The sequence below is a fragment of the Hetaerina americana genome, unplaced genomic scaffold, assembly GCF_022747635.1.
Source record: "Hetaerina americana unplaced genomic scaffold, ioHetAmer1.1.p SCAF_105, whole genome shotgun sequence".
Lineage (NCBI taxonomy): Eukaryota > Metazoa > Arthropoda > Insecta > Odonata > Calopterygidae > Hetaerina > Hetaerina americana.
In genome coordinates, this window is record NW_027286126.1 from 43,994 (window position 1) to 63,109 (window position 19,116).

The 19,116-nt window shown below is 37.3% G+C and overlaps 2 protein-coding genes across 2 annotated transcripts in view; one reads left to right on the forward strand and one right to left on the reverse strand.

Moving 5' to 3' along the window:
- The window catches only part of LOC139700568 (cytochrome b5 reductase 4), a 37,897-nt gene extending 33,616 nt beyond the window's left edge, over positions 1 to 4,281 (reverse strand). The window contains exons 1-3 of the mRNA XM_071599095.1: positions 3,831 to 4,281; positions 2,458 to 2,628; positions 1,227 to 1,327 (exon numbers count right to left, since the gene is read on the reverse strand). Of these exons, the coding sequence (XP_071455196.1) occupies positions 1,227 to 1,327; positions 2,458 to 2,628; positions 3,831 to 3,933 (375 nt within the window). The 5' untranslated portion in view covers positions 3,934 to 4,281. The remainder of the gene's footprint in view (positions 1 to 1,226; positions 1,328 to 2,457; positions 2,629 to 3,830) is intronic.
- Positions 4,282 to 4,777: 496 nt separating this feature from the next.
- The window catches only part of LOC139700569 (fatty-acid amide hydrolase 2), a 59,602-nt gene continuing 45,263 nt past the window's right edge, over positions 4,778 to 19,116 (forward strand). The window contains exon 1 of the mRNA XM_071599096.1: positions 4,778 to 4,994. The gene's annotated coding sequence lies outside the window, so the exon portion shown is untranslated. The remainder of the gene's footprint in view (positions 4,995 to 19,116) is intronic.

Below are 19,116 nucleotides of genomic sequence, written 5' to 3' on the forward strand. Positions count from 1 at the left end.
GAAGAGAGAGCTGAAAGGAAAGCATTGGGCGACCGTGGAAAACATCCAAAAGCATGTTACAACATTCCTGAGACGTTTCGGTCAAGGAGTTTCAGGGTACCTTCCAGGCATGGTAGACATGTCTCCGCAAGTGTATTGATGCAGGGGGAGAGCATTTTTAAGAATTTTAAGCAGTTGTACAAGTACGATCAATAAATCTATTTTTCCCAGAGAATGCAAATTACTTTTATATTTGACCCCGTACCTCTTCATAAATGCAGAAATACCACTCTCATTATAGTCAAGCACCTATTAAAATAAATTGAATCAGGCATGAACTGCAAGTTATCATTGTTGATAATTACAAGAACAACTCTACAGTAAAGACCTGTTCTCAAATATTTTCCAACATGAGTAGAACCTAGAAAGTTGCTTGAATTAAGGATGCATGACCATTTTTGATACCTTAGTATTACAAGCTTAACATTTGGAAGTACTCTAAAATATAATTTAATTATTATTATAGGTGATCTACTGGTTATGGTGGGTTTTGGGACACTACCAAATGAATACCTTGTCTCTCATAACAAAAAACAAGCCAACATCCTACTCAACAACAAAGTCCCTCTTCATCTCCATATACTTCCTTCCTCCATTCACTCCGTCCAACATCCCAATTATGTTTCTGCCCCTTCCTCATTTTCCTAACATTATCCCTTCTATTACAGTTGGCAACATCCCATTGCCAATCAATATGCTTTGCATTTCATTTACATATGATATTAAATGGGATTTTTTATAAACAGGGTTAAAACATAAAAGGCCATTAGAATTTTTTGGTGAATAAGGGTGCACCAGAATTGTAGGAAAAATAATTTATGGGGTTGCATGGGTTGAATCCCCAGATAGTTTGGATTTGGCTTAACTTAAGACTACTCACCATCCCATATATGTACTTCAGATTACCAAGCTTACACAGAATAATAATGACATTTAATATGATAAATGTTGATCATCAAGACATAAACCATTTGGCTGATTTTTAGGTTAACTTCCATGGCATGATATTACCATTAATGCAGTTTTCGCAGCAACACTGCATAAATAAGATCCAATCCTCTCAAACTACACCTGAACTTTAATTCAAGAGTAGTCACAATGGCGATTTCCTAAACATGACTGTATATGATGTGTATCAATTTCATAATAAGATCATGAATATTTAGGTGCTTGTCTAAATTACTCACCTCATTAAAAAGTTTTGTAGCATCCATTCCAACTCCTCGAAGCAATTCCTCAGGACCACCAGGGTGAAAGTCCAGGTAGTCTGTGATGTTGAATACTTGACCTAAAGTTTAACCATCAAAGATCATCAGAAATACAAATTTTTATTTATCCTCAAATAAAAATGACACAGCACCTTACATAAAAAGGAAGAGTAATCAAACACCCATCAAACCAACAACTTTCAATCACCATACCACTTATCTTTTAAGTTATTACCAGTATATTATTAATAAAAGCAACTAACAGGGCCTCAAATGTTTATCATTATAATTCATCCATGAATACTCCTCAAGGTTATCTTGTTAAATTTTATAAAAAAATTCAACTAGTCAACAGGTAAAAATTGTGGCTTATAATTGCCAATTATCCTTTTTTAACCTGCACCCTCCCTTTTTATGGGCCGGTAGGATATTAATCCCTCACCCCATGCATTTATTTGCCAAACCATTAATACCAACACAGGTACCTTAGTAAAAAAAAAGAAAAATCCCATTTAACTTTGATGAAAGCATTTCTCAATATGATTACTGATCAGTTCAATTATGTGTTTGCACTGAAAAAGGAAACTATCTTGAAGGACAACTAGCTTTCTTTATTTTAAGGTTACATTAGAAGCATAATGGTAAAATGAGAAAAAACATTTCAAAACTCTGTTAATAGGTTGAAATCCCTTAAATATTCTTGAAATGTGCACCATAAGTGAGTGTTGGCCAATGTCTTCATTGATGATAAAGGGTAACTAAAATTCTTTCTTCAGAATCAATGGATGAAATAATGCAATAATAACCCATATGTAAGGTTCTACCTGGAACCCCCTTCATTCCCTGACAGGAAAAGTAATGAAATTACACATCCCTTCTACCCACCCCACCCCCCCCCAAATGCCTGACATGACCAATAGAAATTCCCTTCGTTATTGTGTGGATTTGAAGCTTAGATAAATGATTTTGGCTCACAAAAATATAAATTTTGAGCCTCATAAATAACATATACATTAGCTGAATGCACAATGAAGAAATAAAATAGGAAATGTTAGCAGTCATTTTTGCTAGTACTCCGGCTTTGACTGAGCACAGAAAATAAAAAAAAACCTCAGCAAATATGTAAACACACAAATAAATGTTTATCAACATACAAATGCAAGATTGTATACGACAGCAAAAAATGGAGTGGAAATGCGTTGATTTATACCTTTGATGGCAATCCATGCATCCTCTCTTTTGTTGTGCTTTGAGAGCTCATCCAAAGTAACTGTTTGGTAAACACCACCCACGCCTGTTAGATCTTTTCCTGAGTGACCCAGTTTAATCCAGTCCAATAGGGAGTGACCTGGTTTGAGAGCTACTTTATTTCGAATTGTTCCTGAAAATAAAAAAGAATAAATGTAATGCTGATGAGGAAATACATGTATAAAAAATTCTCCATCATAGTAAGGAGTTAACTACAGTAAACAATAAAACAAGTAAGGTCCAAGATGACTTATTAAACACATTGCTCATTTCCCATGTCATTCACACTGTTTATAGTTTACAGTAGAAACCATAGGCGGAGAAAATACAGAGAATTCTAAGGATGATTTTTAAAGGAAAGTGATGGAAGATGTCAGCGTAAGAAATTAAAAGACTGGCAGGTGATCAGATTGTTTGATGCGTAGCTACAAATAAATATTTGGATCTATCAATGAGAAATTCTGACTGGAGAAGGATTTGATTTAAGATTTGCGGATGAAAAGAGGATAGCCACTGATACGTATTCCTTCATAGATTAATGCTAGCAGTAAGGGGTAAGATTGGCAAAATTTATCAAAACTAAAGATAGGCATTCCTTTGGGCTACAAAGGCAGGCCAGATGAATGGGAAGTTCGTTAATCCTTGTCAAAAGGAAGAATGCAACACATTAGAGAGCATGAAAATAGGCTTCGAGGGTATTCATACTTCCCAATATGTTGAAGGTAATGCCTAATAAAACAAATGCGAACTCACTTGATAATTCTGGTAACTAACTATAATCAAATACCTGATCTAAGAATTGTCATTCACCTTTTTCCCATAGCCAAATTTAGGAAGAGCATGATGTAGTCGTACAGTTTCCGTGTGTGAAAGCAGATTCATTTCATAATTAAGTACTATTAAAGTGGAACATCCGATTAAATAGGATAATACAGGGAAGATAAATGAGGAAATGGATTGCAAAGGCTTAAATCGGAACGAAATGACTATCAGGATGCAGGAGGGAAAATTATGAGTGAGGAGCCGGGTTCAATAGACGAAAAATAGGAACATATTAAAATTGAGACATGGAAAGATAAAAAAAACTGTAGGAGCAATAAATTTTAAATGAACAAGAAAACCATGGACGACCGACAAAATAATTAAAAAGATAGACAAGGGAAGGAAATACGAATAACGTTACCATACAATTTTTAACGTCGAAAAATGACGGCAGTTTTCTATCATATTACTACTACGAACATACTATAAGCATCGGGCCAGCTACCAAGCGATTAGGAAAAATACGGCGAAGCAGTATTAACAATACTAGTACTCCATGGTTGTCCGACTCACCTGTAGCCGATCCAGATCCAGGTTTAATTTCGAGGTGCCCATCACCACGTGGATTTGATGCTAACATAGATTCATTACATGCCATTATCGGCGATTTGGGCATTTTCGCAGCAATTCTTGGAAATTAAATTGCTTTATCACCAATAAATTTAAAGAGCTAGTAATGCTAGCCATCTGGATAGTGGTGAGGATTCATTACTGATTAGATTCATACATAAAAGAATTACAATCTAAATGGAATAATCTTATTAGATATCCCAGCCGGCAGGAAGACTGAATTTTCAATTTTCTTCCAATAAAAAAGTGCTATGACTCTTCATTGACACAGAATTCTGATGCTAGAGCAGCTGACATTGACAAAGCAGGGATGAAAACTATGAAATTATGAACAATATTATGTGTCAACAAGAAATTCGCACTAACAAATACAGTTCAACCTTATGCATTTAGGTCGGTACTTCTACGCAAATAATGAAGCATTCTAGCAGTTTTCGATTGGTCCGTTTAAAATGAACGAATCTTCCAAACAGGTACCGGTCATTGATTGATATGATTAATAAAGGAAACCCCAACCTACAGCAACAATCTGAGGTAATGGAGCTCAATCATGTCATCCGCAAACGCTACTTTTAAAAACTTAAAGTGAAAGAGGCATATAAGATTAACATAGGTCCCTCCTCTTGAACTCTCATTGTTACGACGAACTTAATAGAATCGGTCAATTGTAGACGAACCAATTGACCCATTCAAAATGATACCGTTTATTTTGTGATAAATTTCAACCGTTGAGCAAATATGCAATTCTAATAAGGACACACTATGTAGCTGTCATTTAGCTACAATATTAGTGTATTTAACGATTAAATGTTTCGTTCATCAACTGGCGTTGTCTGACTTTCTTTTGTCAGTATAGTTTTACAAAAGCTCAATGGTAGCGATACTCTCAGCTAACTCTTGGCATAAAAGAGTTGACAACGTTCAGCACATAGGCAGGTTTGGAAACCAGCGAATCTCAGTGGAGCGAAAGCAGAGCCTGAATATTTACCTGAGGTGCGTTTTAGACGTCAAAGTGTGTTCAGCGGAGGAGTTGCATCTTCCCAAGCGCCTTAAGGAAGTTTAGAAGCCACCAACCTCTAGTGTCATTGTTGTTTACACCTGCAGCCGGTAAGATACTTTCAAGAAAAATTTACCTAATAACTGTAAGATAAATTTCATTATTCAAAAATTGTATAAATATTACGTTCTGTACTTGTGATGTATAAAAAGAATTGCGATTATCGATGTGACTTGTTGCGTTTGAGTATTCAGCTACAATTTTACGTCCACTTAAAAAATTTGTACATTTATTATAATAGTCCTGCGACTGACATCCTGTGTTGAGTGATGTTTACCGTTAATGTATGAAATAGTGTTTGCTGTTTCGGAAGTTATTTTTATCTAAATTTTTTGCCAAAAGAATGAGTGGCAATAACTTTGTACAGGGATTTTGATTCAACCTCGTCTTTGTTTCTGAATTTTTTAAAGGCGTGCCGAATAATAAGAATTTTTGGAATTTACAATGGCGCTACATTCAAAGCAATGGAGAGGATATCTAGACGATATATTTTGTTTTGTACTTTATTTCCGGCAATTAATGCTACTGGAAAAAATCGTTAGACGACCATTCCCCTCCTTAATTGTCGGTATACCCATACATTGCTCATACACTACGTATGATTTATATTATTTATCCAGCTATATCAGCCAACCAAGGATTGATGCTGGAAGAGGATGACATTCCTGTTAAGGAAGTTGTGTAGAAAAGAGAAATTGTTGAGGAAGTTACGTTTATATTTACCTCTCTCTCCTTTATTCATATCAGCTGGCATTCATGTCCTTCTTAAGTAAGTACTAGAGGTGACTTGTCTTCAGTTTTTTGACACTGACAAATAAATTCCTTAACCATGTCTATAAAGCCATTTCACAACAAATTAGATAGATGTGACTTTAAATTTTTTTTCCGCTGCCAAATGCCTCGGCCCTCTTGTTATGTGTGCATCTCTCTCACTCTTCCGCGTTCTAACCATTCTGCCAAAGAATGACTTCAAAATACTGATGTGGTTCTCTTTGGAAAGTAGTTCTTGAAGCTACTTTCAAATCACGGTGAACTTAAACTATTCGGGGGAGAATATGCATTAGTGTCTGGTTGGTGTCTGCATAACAGTATTTAATGAAAAAATACCAAATGAGAAATTATATCCCAACTACCTTGTGTGGTAAATCTTCCTGACAAATATCTGCATTAGGTCGATGGTAATTTTATCTTCCTGTTCCACGAGAAGTCGTTGATTGTTATGTGAATTAAAACAATAGAGTCACTTATGGAAGTTGTTAATTGTAATTATTCAAGGATTTATTTTCCCTTAAGTGAAATCAAAGAAAGTGAAAATTCCTTCTAAGGATAGAAATATCAGCCCAAGGGGTTGGAGGGGCAAACCTCATGCGCAGATTAATTACGATACCAGAGACGACCACTCTGGTAGTGGTGCTTAAATACATTCGATAGATAAAGTTAACATATCGTACTTAAAGCATGGACGCCGTGAATAGGCGATTTCAGACGGGTCCTCATAACTCTTTCAACCCGACCCTTGCCTGTGCCCATATCGCTCTATCTGTAATGCCATTGTCCCTCTCGTTGTCTGCCTATCTCTCAGGAGTTCATGCGTGAAATTGCCTTTTCACCCATTACCAACTCCTTCCCGGGCATTGCTTAAGAGGGCAAGATGTTCAATTTATGGGATCAGAATTAAGAAGCTCCAGAGAACAGTTTACCTATTAAAAATCGGGGAATACAATGGATTAAAGTGCATGTTACAGAGTGCATTTGTAAATTTCAATAAATACTACTAAACGCTGAAATACTGAGGATACGTGGAATCACTTCCTTCACATCACGCGCTCAGCAGTCAACAGGTCCATTCCAATTAACTTTATAAAAAATAACGCGGAACCTAGATGGTTCCGCGTTATTTTTTAGTTTCGTGGAAGTTAAAAAATCGTTAAGACTTCAAAGGCTATGTCACGCCAAGAAGAAAAATATTAGAAGCGATGTCTCTGTAGACAATCGGAATGAGATCACTTAAGATAATAATCTATTTAGAGTGAATGGCTAGGAGGAATTACGGAAAGTGTTAAGCTAATCCAAAAGGAAAATATTAGCAGAAAATTTAAACGAGAATTCAAGAGCGCTTTGGCCCCATGTCAGAGAGGTTCAGGGAAATAAGGCTACATTTACTTTATTCAAACTCAATAAAGGCATTAGATTAACCAGCGGTTTAGAAAAGGATAAATTATTTAATTCCTTCTTTAAAAACGTTTTCGCCGATGCCTCACTGATTGTCTCCGACAGCTTACCAAATAATGTCCGCCGACAAATGCCCAAATTGAAATTTTGCTGAATGAAATACAATGTTTGCTGAAAAACGTTGACCCTAACAAATATTAAATATATAGGTCGCTAAATACAGGTATGTAGTGACTGGAAAATAGCTAATGTAGCACTTATCCCCAAAAGCGGAGACAGGGATGAACTGAGTAATTACAGATCTATTTCCCTCACATCTCATGTTCGGTCATGTACACGTAATTGTAAGTTCTATGATGAGACATCTAAATCAAGCGTTTTTTTCAGGTGCTCCATAGGGAAGTGTTATCAGACCTCTTATTCCGTCTTTAAGTTAACGATATCGCTTATTTGCCGACGATGCAGAGGTTTACTTAGATATCTTTAGTTCTGAGGACATTGTAGCTTTAGCAGATGACCTTATTGCTATTCAATGTTGGTATGACCCTTGGCAATCAGAATTAAACTTAATAAAGCGCGTTGTGATGAATTTTTGGAATAGGAGTAGTGACATTACGAAACTCTACTGTGCCAAAAATACTAAAATAAATGTGTAGACTCGATTAGATACTTACGGATCACCCTTTCTTACAACCTCTCTTGGGTGAAACATGTGTGTACAATAAATGTAGACAAGCCAGCAAAAAATAGGTTTAATGAGAGAGTATTGGGGACATGTTACGAGAAGTTTAAAGGGCAATGTTATCATTCGCTAGTTAGGCATCTTATAGAATATTTTGCTAGTATACACGTATAGGATCTTCATGAAGTGGGGTTGATTGCCGAATTAGCTCGCGTGGAGCGTAGAAGCGCTAAACTTTAAAGATATTATTATGATAAATATGAGTAGTATCAAGATGATTAGAGGAACTAGGTTGGGAGGCAATCACGAGCGAGGGTGAAAACACAGATGAAATGCCCTGCTTTAATTGGAAGGTCTCCTTAGCGGTGATGTTGAAATGTATTATTACCCTCATCCTACTACGATATGAGAGCTCATGTAAGTAAAATTAGGGAGATGAAGGGTGGAAAAGATAGATCTAAAATGTCATTTTTCCCACGAACGGTAAGGTATCTCAATAACACTATTCGACCGCGCTGTGGAGAGTATTTTCCTTCTTTCACTTTAAGTAGTCTAGAATGTTGTCTTTATCTCGTACAGTTTAATTATTTTTATTGTTTCCTTAAACTCCCCTCATATGCGTTGAGAAGTATAGCTTACTCATATACCGTAGTGGATGTACCTGTAGTAATCATGATCTGCATTATTTGAATAGCACCATGTGGGGAACTACGTGAAAGCGGTTTACGCGCTGAGCAGCCGAGACGAAGGTCGCTGGTTCACATCACTTATATGGCATTATTGTGCTTTATGAGGAAAGTATTTTTGTGTCATCATTTTAAGGTGCAGTGACTGCAGCGGTCTAGAAAACGATAAATCTAAGAATAATATACCTGTATATAACACGAAACTTCGGCGGCCAACGACCGAAATCTTTTCCAAATTATGCTCTAATCGCAGCTTTCTTGAGTAGAACTTCTTCAAATGTAAGGCGAGTTCTTGCTCGTTTCTATTTCGATAATAGGGTTATGCATATGCGAAAAATCCCTTAGGACGTAATTCCGTCTTCACAGATTAGCGGGTTTATTCATGCGTTTCCTATGACACATTTTTCAGTGCGCACCCGTATGCAAATCCTTTGGAAGAAAAAATGGGTCTAATCACTGTGGGCGCACACAAACAAGGACAGGAAAAGTTAATATGCGCAGGAATGTTTTCCAAACTTGTGATTTATGTGCATTGAAATTGGTCACTTGATACATTACGCCCCTAGTATGAGCTTCCTATCCCAATGGCATATATCATGGGTAGATTCGCTCTGAAAAAGGGAGCGTGTAGATGTTTTCGTCAACCTATTTTCCTTGTCGTACGTGGCTACGTTTGCACAATATCCGTTAAATTACGAAGTTTCTCTTACAAATTTGCGTAACTTCGTAACTTTTTACAATTTATTTGTAGGACGCGGTTCTCCACTCTTTCATGCCTTCAAATTGTTTTCTTGCGGCGTTTTCCATATTTTTTAATTGATTCTCTTGCCTTCATTAGTCTCTTCGGACCTTAACCTTTTCCCCGTTGCTTTCTCTTAGTTGTCGCTCCAGCTTTAGATATACGCCTTCTAGTTGTGGCGCGAGTGGCTATATTTCAGGTGTCAACGCTGGCCGGTAACTTCCTTCTGTACGATGAAGTCATACAATTCCTTTTGCCAGTGATTCATCGTCGGTTTGGCTGAGGCCTCAGTTAAGTTGGCGGAGCTTAAGGTTCTTATTTCTTTTGCTTCTTTTCTTTGCTTGTTTCTTTCTGCTGTCAGGTGGTATTTTCCTAAAAACATTTGTCATCTAGAAATCCAGATGTTTAAAAAATATATTTTTAACCTCAATTGCAACCGATTATCACATAATGATAAACTTAGTAGCTTGAATAGGCTATTGGAAGAATCAGGTTAGGAATCACTTATATATTGTACATTAAATTAATGGCAGAATCTCTTAAATTATATCTTTTGCGATAATTTAAAAAACGCACATGTTACTAACCCCATTTCATTACGATAAGGGAGATTATGAAAGTAAGGCGAGGGTGTTAAACTGTGGAATCAACAGGTATTATTGTTAATTACACCGAGAATGATTAGAGACCGGAACAATTGTCATCGAATCAACCCAGGAAGGAATTTTTAGATACTAAATAACCTAAACTGTGACCGTCCTCCTTGACTCCTACTGCATGACGACTACTGCTGGTGGCTCTTCTCTAATGCGTAAAGAAGTAATTAAAACTATAATCCTGTAGTGTAGTCAATGTTTTAGTATGACATTTTCATTATTTGTATGACATAACTTCTCAGTTATCCCCTAATTATTATTTTTCTGTGATTCCAAAAATGCGCACACGTGGAACGTTCTTATTTCCCATCAAATTCCAATTATTTTTCTCAGAGAAGGAACATTCCCCCATGTATATTTTTCTCTCTCTGACTCTTCAGGTTTCCTAAGGACAATCATTCTGCTTATTTCCAAGGGATCGTGCTTAGTTCCCAATAATTTGGTAAGCAATTATTTAACATCCTGTTGATCTTACCGAAGATCATTTCCATGGTTTGTCCTTAGTTAATTTTTGTGAAAACTACTGCGATTGAACTGGTTATAATTTTCATTTCAAGCCATTGCGATTACAAGGGATGCCTGATGTTGAATACTATCTTGACACACATCATGATTCCTCCCGGGTACATGAGGGGGTCTGTGCAATAACATTGCTCAGACTGGCTGGGAGACGTTGTCAGAGGAGTGTTAGTTCCTATTCCAAAAATGGGAATGGAAGCAATATGTCAGGACTGCAGAACGATAAGTCTGATCTTGCATGCAGCTTAAGTGTTTCTCAGGGTAATTAAAAAACGGATGGAGAGAAGGGCAAATGATTACTTATGGGATGACAGTTTTGGGTTCATGATGGGGAGAGGCACGCGTTATGCCATAGCAGTGATAAGGTCACTAATGGAGTGGAACTTTGAGTACAATCACGATGTATATGTCTGTTTCGTAGATTTCGAAAAGTGACTTGATAAAGCGAATTGAAAAATATTAATGAATATAGCCCATTGCAGAAAATAGTCGTAGAATGTAGATATATCCGTAACCTGTATATGACTGCTCAAGTGCGAGTGGTGGATGGAGAGCCCGGATGGGCAGTGTTAGGAAGAGAAGTAAGGCAGGGTTGTCCATAATCACCTGTGCTGTTCAACGTATAATATGGAGGAAATGATTAAAGAAGTATGGGAAGAAATGGTGATAGGAATGAAAGTCAACGGGGATTTTCTAAAATCAGTTAGGTTTGTTGATGGCCAAGCTTTGGTTGCAGCCAAGGGGTTGTAAGCATTGCTGAGTGAATTGGAAATTTAGTGCGATGGCTATGGGACGAGAATAAAGGTAAATAAAACGACGAAGCTAAACGTTAAAATAGGAGGGCAGAAATTAGAGCAGGTGGAACGGTTTGCGTATCTCGGAAGTGTTTTGGACCAAAATGGTCACAGTAGTAGGGACATAAGGAGAAGAATTGCGTTAGGCGAAGAAGCTTTCACAAGGAAAATAGAATTGCTGGCAGGGATGTTCAGAAAAAGCTCGTGAAAACTTTGCTATGGAGCGTAGTTATTTATAACGCGGAAACATGGTCATTTAAGCAGGATGATAGGCGTATATTGGAAGATTTTGAAATGTGGACGAGGAGAAGGGTGGAGAAATGGAAGTGAACAGAAAGGAATATAAATAAATGGGGAAGGTGGGGGAGGACAGGGGATTGCTGGGAGAAATAAGGAAACAGGAAGCGTGGATACAAAGCATATTGATCGGCAATCGGGTGATGAAGACTGTGATAGAGGGGAGAATGTTAGGCAAACGAGGATGGGGTAGGAATAGAATAGGAATGTTGGACGAAATGAAAGGAGGAAATAATACGCGGAGATGAAGAGAGACTTATTGTAGAGGAGGATGTTGGGTTTTCTTTCTAAGAGAAACGAGAATTGATGGGTTGTTGTGTCCATCCGAAATCTACCTTAACCGTTAGATTACATAAAATAATAATTGCGGAAATAATACCCGCGTAGCTTCCTTTCTGTATTTGAATGTATAGAATCAAGTAATCACTTACCAGAAGTTAGCCTCTTCGATAGTCGCTGATAAACTCCAAAAGCATCTGTAGATGCATTTTGACTCTTCTATTTCGTATTTCCTTGTGCACGGCCCGGCCCCAAAATTTTCATCCCATCATTTGGCAGAGGTATTGTTGGGTATCATAGGGTTTTGGAATTGTTCAATACGCGTATCCGCCAAATTTTTAAACGGTGGACGAATAAGTCTGGATAAACGATTCGCCCCGTTGGCTAATTTATGCAAAGGTAAGAAAACAGTTTGGGCTTCCAGTAAGTGCATTTCCCGTCATTTTGTATTCATATTGAATAATGCATTTCGACGTGAGTCTTTGATTTATGAAAAATCTTACGATCCCTCGTTTTTCAAAAAGTACCTGGCAAGAAACACTTGTTATTTTCGTGATATCACTGCATTTTTAACTCTGGTAACAGCGATCATCCAATGTATTTTAACCGATACATTGATTGTCTACGTACTGTTTTGCACTTTTAAAAGATGATGTCACTGCAGATGGCAACAGCTGCATTCCCATCTGAGAAAACTGTTGTTCAATGTCATCCTAAAAATTCTACTTGAGGGTGTATTATTTAGGCTTGCATCTGCATTAATGAATAAGTTAACTTGGTATTTTTTCTCGAAAATACTAAGGGCACATTAAAAAAGTATGTTATTTATTTATTTTTTGAATGCGAAGTTTACTTATTCAGTAATCATGAATTTTCACAAAGTAAAGCATCGAATTCCTGCATCTATATTGCCAAATGAATTTTGAGGGAGCTATTGGAATGACTACTATTACATCTTATTTCGAGTTTTCTGCTGTTTCCACTCAAAAGATTCTCTTTTCTAAAGGGTAGTGATCGATGAATACGATACCTGTTTTTTTGTTGTGCTTTGGGCTGGACTAATGGTTTCGTACGTGTACTGTGTATGGTGGTTTCTCAAGGGACTCGTTGGATTTCGCAGATCCGAAATGTAAACATGTATTTACGGAAAAGGAAAACTCCCAGTAAATCACATGAGACATACGGTCAATTGAAAGTTTTTATCCATTTTATACACAATTTGAAAGCACATATCCCAGGGAAGTGACAATATAATTGCACAATGGTAATATTAGTGTGTATGCATGCATAAACGAGAGAACGTACCACTAGGTTACCATTAAAAATACATTTTATCGTATTTAAAGCCGAGATTTCTCCCTGGGAATGAGTCAGTTCAACTATTTGAAATATATTTTAAGCCGTGACAATTACTTTCCATTGTGTACGAAGTGCCAGATCAGTATATATATATATATACATATATATATATATATATATATATATATATATATATATATATATATATACACACACAGCCTCTGATAGCCATTGAAAGAGAAAAAAGAAAGCACAGTTGGCTGGCAATAAATTAAATTTTTTATTATGGCAATGAGGGATCAACCGTGATTATGGAGTTGAATCTTGTTGTTGGTGAAGGGAATGATGGGAGTGGTATAGAGGAGTCATATCAAGGTGAAATAAAGTGGAACCTCAAAATGAAATGATGCAACTCGTTGAATGATACGAAATTATTGGTAACATACAAGTGGAAATGGGTAAATAGTTTCATTGTAGAAGATTTATTTTAGAAGAGGGTAAATAGATGATGATGAGGAATAGACTTAAAAGTCGGTAGAAAATTATTCAGCTAAGGGAGTAAACCATTTCGGTGATTGATATCACGTTGGAAGAGAAACTCATGCATCACGGAGAGAAATTTCATACACTAATAAATATTTGTGTCACGTTAAAATGGTTGTGAAGGAGTTGCGAAGGGAAAATATATTAGTTTTTAGGGATTCAACAAGAATTAAGTAACGAAACTTAGATTAAATGTACAACAAAGGTGGTGACCAACCGTGTACGAGCTGCCAGTACATTGTAAGATCACTATGCCTGTACAGGTATGTGTCGGGCAAGGCATGAATGAGAAAAATACATTTTAGATTTATTTTTCATTCGTTATTTGACGATTAAATAATAATAAAAATTTTGTACCGTTGCATAAGAATAATATATTTTCAAAGAACTCAAGTTGCGTGAACAATAATTTTTAATTATGGCAATTAGCTCGATCATTGTAATTTCCTCCTTTGAACTTCAATAGATATTCAACTACTACAGTAGAAAATGAAATGAAACATTGTACCTTAGTATTATTAATCTTGTAACTGAGCTGAAAAACTTCTCAGAAGTTTTGATACGTAAATTTTCATGTTCAGTGTTAAAATGTTTCTGCGGAAATGAATTCGGCCATTCGAATGTGAAATGGCGAAAAGACGGCCTCTCCATAAAAATTACCAGTAGTGTATGTGACCTAAAATATCGCTGTTTAAATTTAGTGTGGGCGTATGAAATATGGATATTTTATTGCCGGAAGCATGGTTACTGTTGTGTAAATTTTTTTATAAACAGGTTTCTACCTTTATCCATTATTTCATTACTCCCTCATTCAACTTGTAACACAAAGGAGGACTTCGTTTCCACGTCGTCGCATCAGGATACTTCCAGCAAACTGCGATAACGAGTAGAGCGTCGCAATATCAAACATGTTTGTGGTTCTCTCATATCATTGCCTTTAATACTTCCAGGTTATGTGTTGAATCCTTTAGGCATAAATTTATTAGCCTAAATCCTTGACTAAGTGGTAGCGTAAGGAAAATGGTTACTTTGAGTAATGCTATGTATTTATCCCGTATTTCTGTTTGTAATCTTTTCATTTCGAAGTTATATTTCCAACTAATATGAATTATTTTGCTTTGCAAATTTAAACTTGAAAAGAGCAGTATGGATTGAAATGAAAATTGAGCTTTTTAATACATTTTAAAGGGGCCATACGTAGCTCTGTCATTAAATTTGAAGCCAAAACTTGATGTAGTCGACGTTATTGGAAGGTTACTGGAAAGTTTTCGAAAACACAAAGTTTTAACTTAGGTTTCTGTAACGGCTGGGATTATTCGCATGCGTAGCTTCGTGGGTCTCCCGATTGAAGTTCATAGCCTTACCCCACATTCAACAACGCAATATATTTTATGTGTTTAGAAAAGCTTTCAAATGGTTTATATTTACCATAACATTTATTAGTTAGTGGCCGTGACTTTGAAATTTTCAAAAGCTTCTTTAAAGCGATTAACTGTTTTAAATTTCGTCATATTTTTAAATTCATTGAGCTATTGCTATTATAGCATTCGGAGAAAAAATAGGTTGGCCCACCGAGCACTTCATAGAATGATCTGGACATGACACTCGCTGAATCATGTCATACTGCAGTTATTCCGTACACATTTTTCAGCTGGTTATCAAGAACAATTCGTGCCGTTTATGGGTAACCGAGAGTGGCTGGTGTAGACTAGTTCAACTCTTCTTCAAAACTCAATGCACGTAAGAGGTTTTTCTAAACTCGTCCATGATTGCTGGAAATATTTATCCGTGCATACGTTAAAAACAGCCTCCTGTTATCGTTCCTCGATCCATAATTACCGGCGGATAATTTTTTTGAAATATTTTGGAAACCAAGCGCTTTGTTGTGGCCATGGCTGTATGGAAAACCGGTTAAACGTTCTTAGTAGTCGTAGTTTTATGGGAAGATTATTAAAAATGAAGGATTACTGCTTATAACTCCTTCACACTGATGGATTAATAGCCGTCCACAAATAATCATCATTTCATGGGATTCAAAATGGGCTTGGACAAAAAATACGCGTTTCTTGTTTTAATTTTTAAGTTTATAGATCAGTTTTAGTTCCTATTCCGAAAAAGGTAAAGGCTACATCATGTGAGGATTACAGGACAATAAGTTTGATATCCCACGCAGCTAAAGTTGTTCTCAGGATCATAAACAAAAGGATAGAGAATAGGGCAAATGATTACTTAGGGGATGATCAGTTTGGGTTTAGGAAGGGGAGAGGTACGCGTGATGCCATTGTTGTAATGAGATCATTAATCGAGAGGAATATAGAACACAACCAGGAGGTATTTGCCTGTTTCGTAGATTTCGAAAAAGCGTTTGATAGAGGGAATTGGGAAAAACTAATGAGTATATTTCAGAAAATAGGAATAGATTGGAGGGAAAGGAGGCTAATCCGCAACCTGTACATGTCTCAAATTGCTCTGGTGCGGGTGGGGAACGGTGAGCCCGGATGGGCAGTGTTGGGAAGAGTTGTCCAGGGTTGCCCATTATCACCGTTGCCCTTCAAATTGTATGTATAGGAAATGATTAAAGAGGCATGGGAAGAACTGGAGGTAGGAATGAAATTGGGCGGGGAAATCGTAAAATCAGTCAAGTTAGCCGATGACCAAGCTTTAGTTTGTCAGCCAGAGGGTTGCAAACATTGCTGAGTGAATTGGAAATTCAGTGCGACAGGTATGGGATGAGAATCAATATTAATAAAACAAAGGTTATGTGATTTTCTAGAAAGAAAAAGGCTAAGCTTAACATTAAAATAGGTGGGCAAAAAATAGAGCAGGTAGAACAGTTTACGTATCTCGGTAGTGTTTTGGACCAACATGGTCAAAGTAGTAAGGACGTAAGGAGAAGAATTGCGCTAGGCAAAGATGCTTTCACAAGGAGGAGGGAGTTGATGAGAGGGACGTTGAGTAAGGATGTTAAGAAAAGACTCGTAAAAACTTTGATATGGAGCGTAGCTATGTACGGTGCGGAAACGTGGTCATTGAAGCAGGAGGTTAGACGTATACTGGAGGCTTTTGAAACGTGGGTGTGGAGAAGAATAGAGAAGGTGAAATGGACAGAGAAGAAAACAAACGAAGTCCTTGGTATGGTGGGCGAAGAGAGGGGTTTGTTGGGAGAAATCCTATGGAGGCAGGAAAAGTGGCTGAAGGGGGTATTGACCGGCAGCGGGATGTTGAAGACTGTAATTGAGGGGAGAATGTTAGGCAAACGAGGAAAGGGAAGGAACAGGATAGGGATGTTGGACGGGATGAAGGGAGGAAGAAAGTACTCAGAGCTGAAGAGGGACCTGATGTAAAGTAGGATGTTGTGTTTTGCTAGGGGTCACAAATTATTTAATTAGTAATTATGGCCATCCAAAAACCTACCTTAACCGGTAGATTACCTAATAATAATAACTCTTTTTATGTTGCCATTGGGAATATTTTTAGTGTTCTAAATAACGAATTCCGAAACATACTTCAAAGACGAACGTTATTACATAAAATAGATCAATTTCCTTGCCCTATACCATGCTTCACTCATCACGTACGAATTATTCATACCAAATGAAAATACAATGAACAAAGTCTAGAATATTAATAGTCACTCCGAAAGCGTTATAGTGATAAACTTAATCCAATATTGCGTGCGATACCGCATGATATTCCAGGTCACGCGATAACCGTAGTAGTTTTAGGGGAGGCGACCGACAGCTGAGGTCATTCGGACCATTGGACGAATAGACAGGAAAGGATGAAGGGGGTAGAGAAACCTGGCGTCGGCATTAGCCTACTCTTTAACGAAAGGCGCCCAGGAGTCCGCAGCTTAACGTCCCATCCGGCGAACGGCGTACTCACACTAAGTGCTCTCCACAGAGCACCTCAAGTAGGGATCGGGATGACACTGAAATTAAACGTTCCCCTTCTTTAATAGGGCCGCTGCTATTCTTAATATACATTTATGACTTAAGCTCACATGTTAGTAGTAATCTCAGATTATTTGCTGACGATACGGTGGTATACAGGGAAATAAGGAGCCAACTAGATCGCGAGTTACTCTCTAGAGACTTAGACAAAATCTCGGATTGGTGGAGGTATGGGATAATACTTAATAAAGACAGATGCGCAGTTTTGAAATTTTGGAACAAAGGAAGTGGCGAACAGGATATACACTATGAAATAGAAGGTTCAGCGCTAACTACGGTCAATCGAGTTAAATATTTGGGGGTAGTTTTAACACCACGCCTTTCATGGGGAGCACATATCATGGCATTATGCGGATCCGCTTTAAAGAAACTCGGCTTCATTAAACGGGTGGTGGGCACATGTAATGAGAAAGTTAAATAGAGGTTTTATTTTGCTCTAGTTAGACCTCATTTGGAACATGCCGCAAGTATTTGGGATCCTTGGGAGAAAATTTGGCAAAAAGAATTATATCAAGTCCAGAGAAAATCCGCCAGATCCGTTAAAAATTGTCATAGTAAGAACACAATTGTGACAGGCCTTTTAGGGGAATTAGGCTGGGAGCTACTTGATATGCGAAGAGAACAAGCGACACTAAAGAAATTAATATGGCCCCACACATCTTATGTAGAACCGATCACAAAGATAAAATAAGGGAGATAGATTCCCGTACAGATAGATACGAATACTCATTCTTTCCCCGAACAATCAGGAATCATAATATTAAGAAACCGAAGTCATTTTAAAAATATTTCATTTACCAGTCGGAACAAAATTAAATGTTGAAAAAATATTAGGTTTATTTCTAGGTGCATGTATATGTTAGTTGGTAGTTTTAGTGGTGCATGTAAGTGAGTTGTAAGGGCTTTGCATAATTGTATACCATGTTTTGTTTGTGGATTTTATAAATTTGTGGATATTGCATGTGATTTTTTTCCTTAATTACGGGTGGTGGCCTAACACAACCCGCCACACGCCCTTGCGGCGGCTTGCGGGGTATCAAGTAAGCAGATAGATAGATATGTAGAAATAAAGCGCAATTTAAAAAAAAACATTTAATCCAAAAATGTCTCCATTGTGTCAAATACTTGCGATTTGTGAAGATGGGGAAGATTACATAATGCGGTTCGCCCTTTTGGGTAAAGTTTTTTGGACGTGATTTTCTCGTAGTTTGCATGTCGCAATGGAATAAATATTTTCAAGGGGATATTCGTCAAGATGGGTATTCACCCTTTCCCATATCTCCTCGTGCCTTTCCTCAATATAATTCTCTTATCCCTGGGTATTCTGGTTGAAGCTGTTACTGAACTTGTCCTCGTTTCATTGCTTCGCATTGTTACGTGTTTTTTTTGGCATATATAATCTCCTTAAAGGTAGTAACTGGGCTTACTTGGCTTTAGATTACAATGCTACGTCCATCAAGACGGCCATCAGTTGACGTTAGTCTAATGGCGTGTTAACTCAGGTATTTTCAGTTTTCGAATTATGTTGTTTTCGCAGGGTTCCGCAAGAGTAA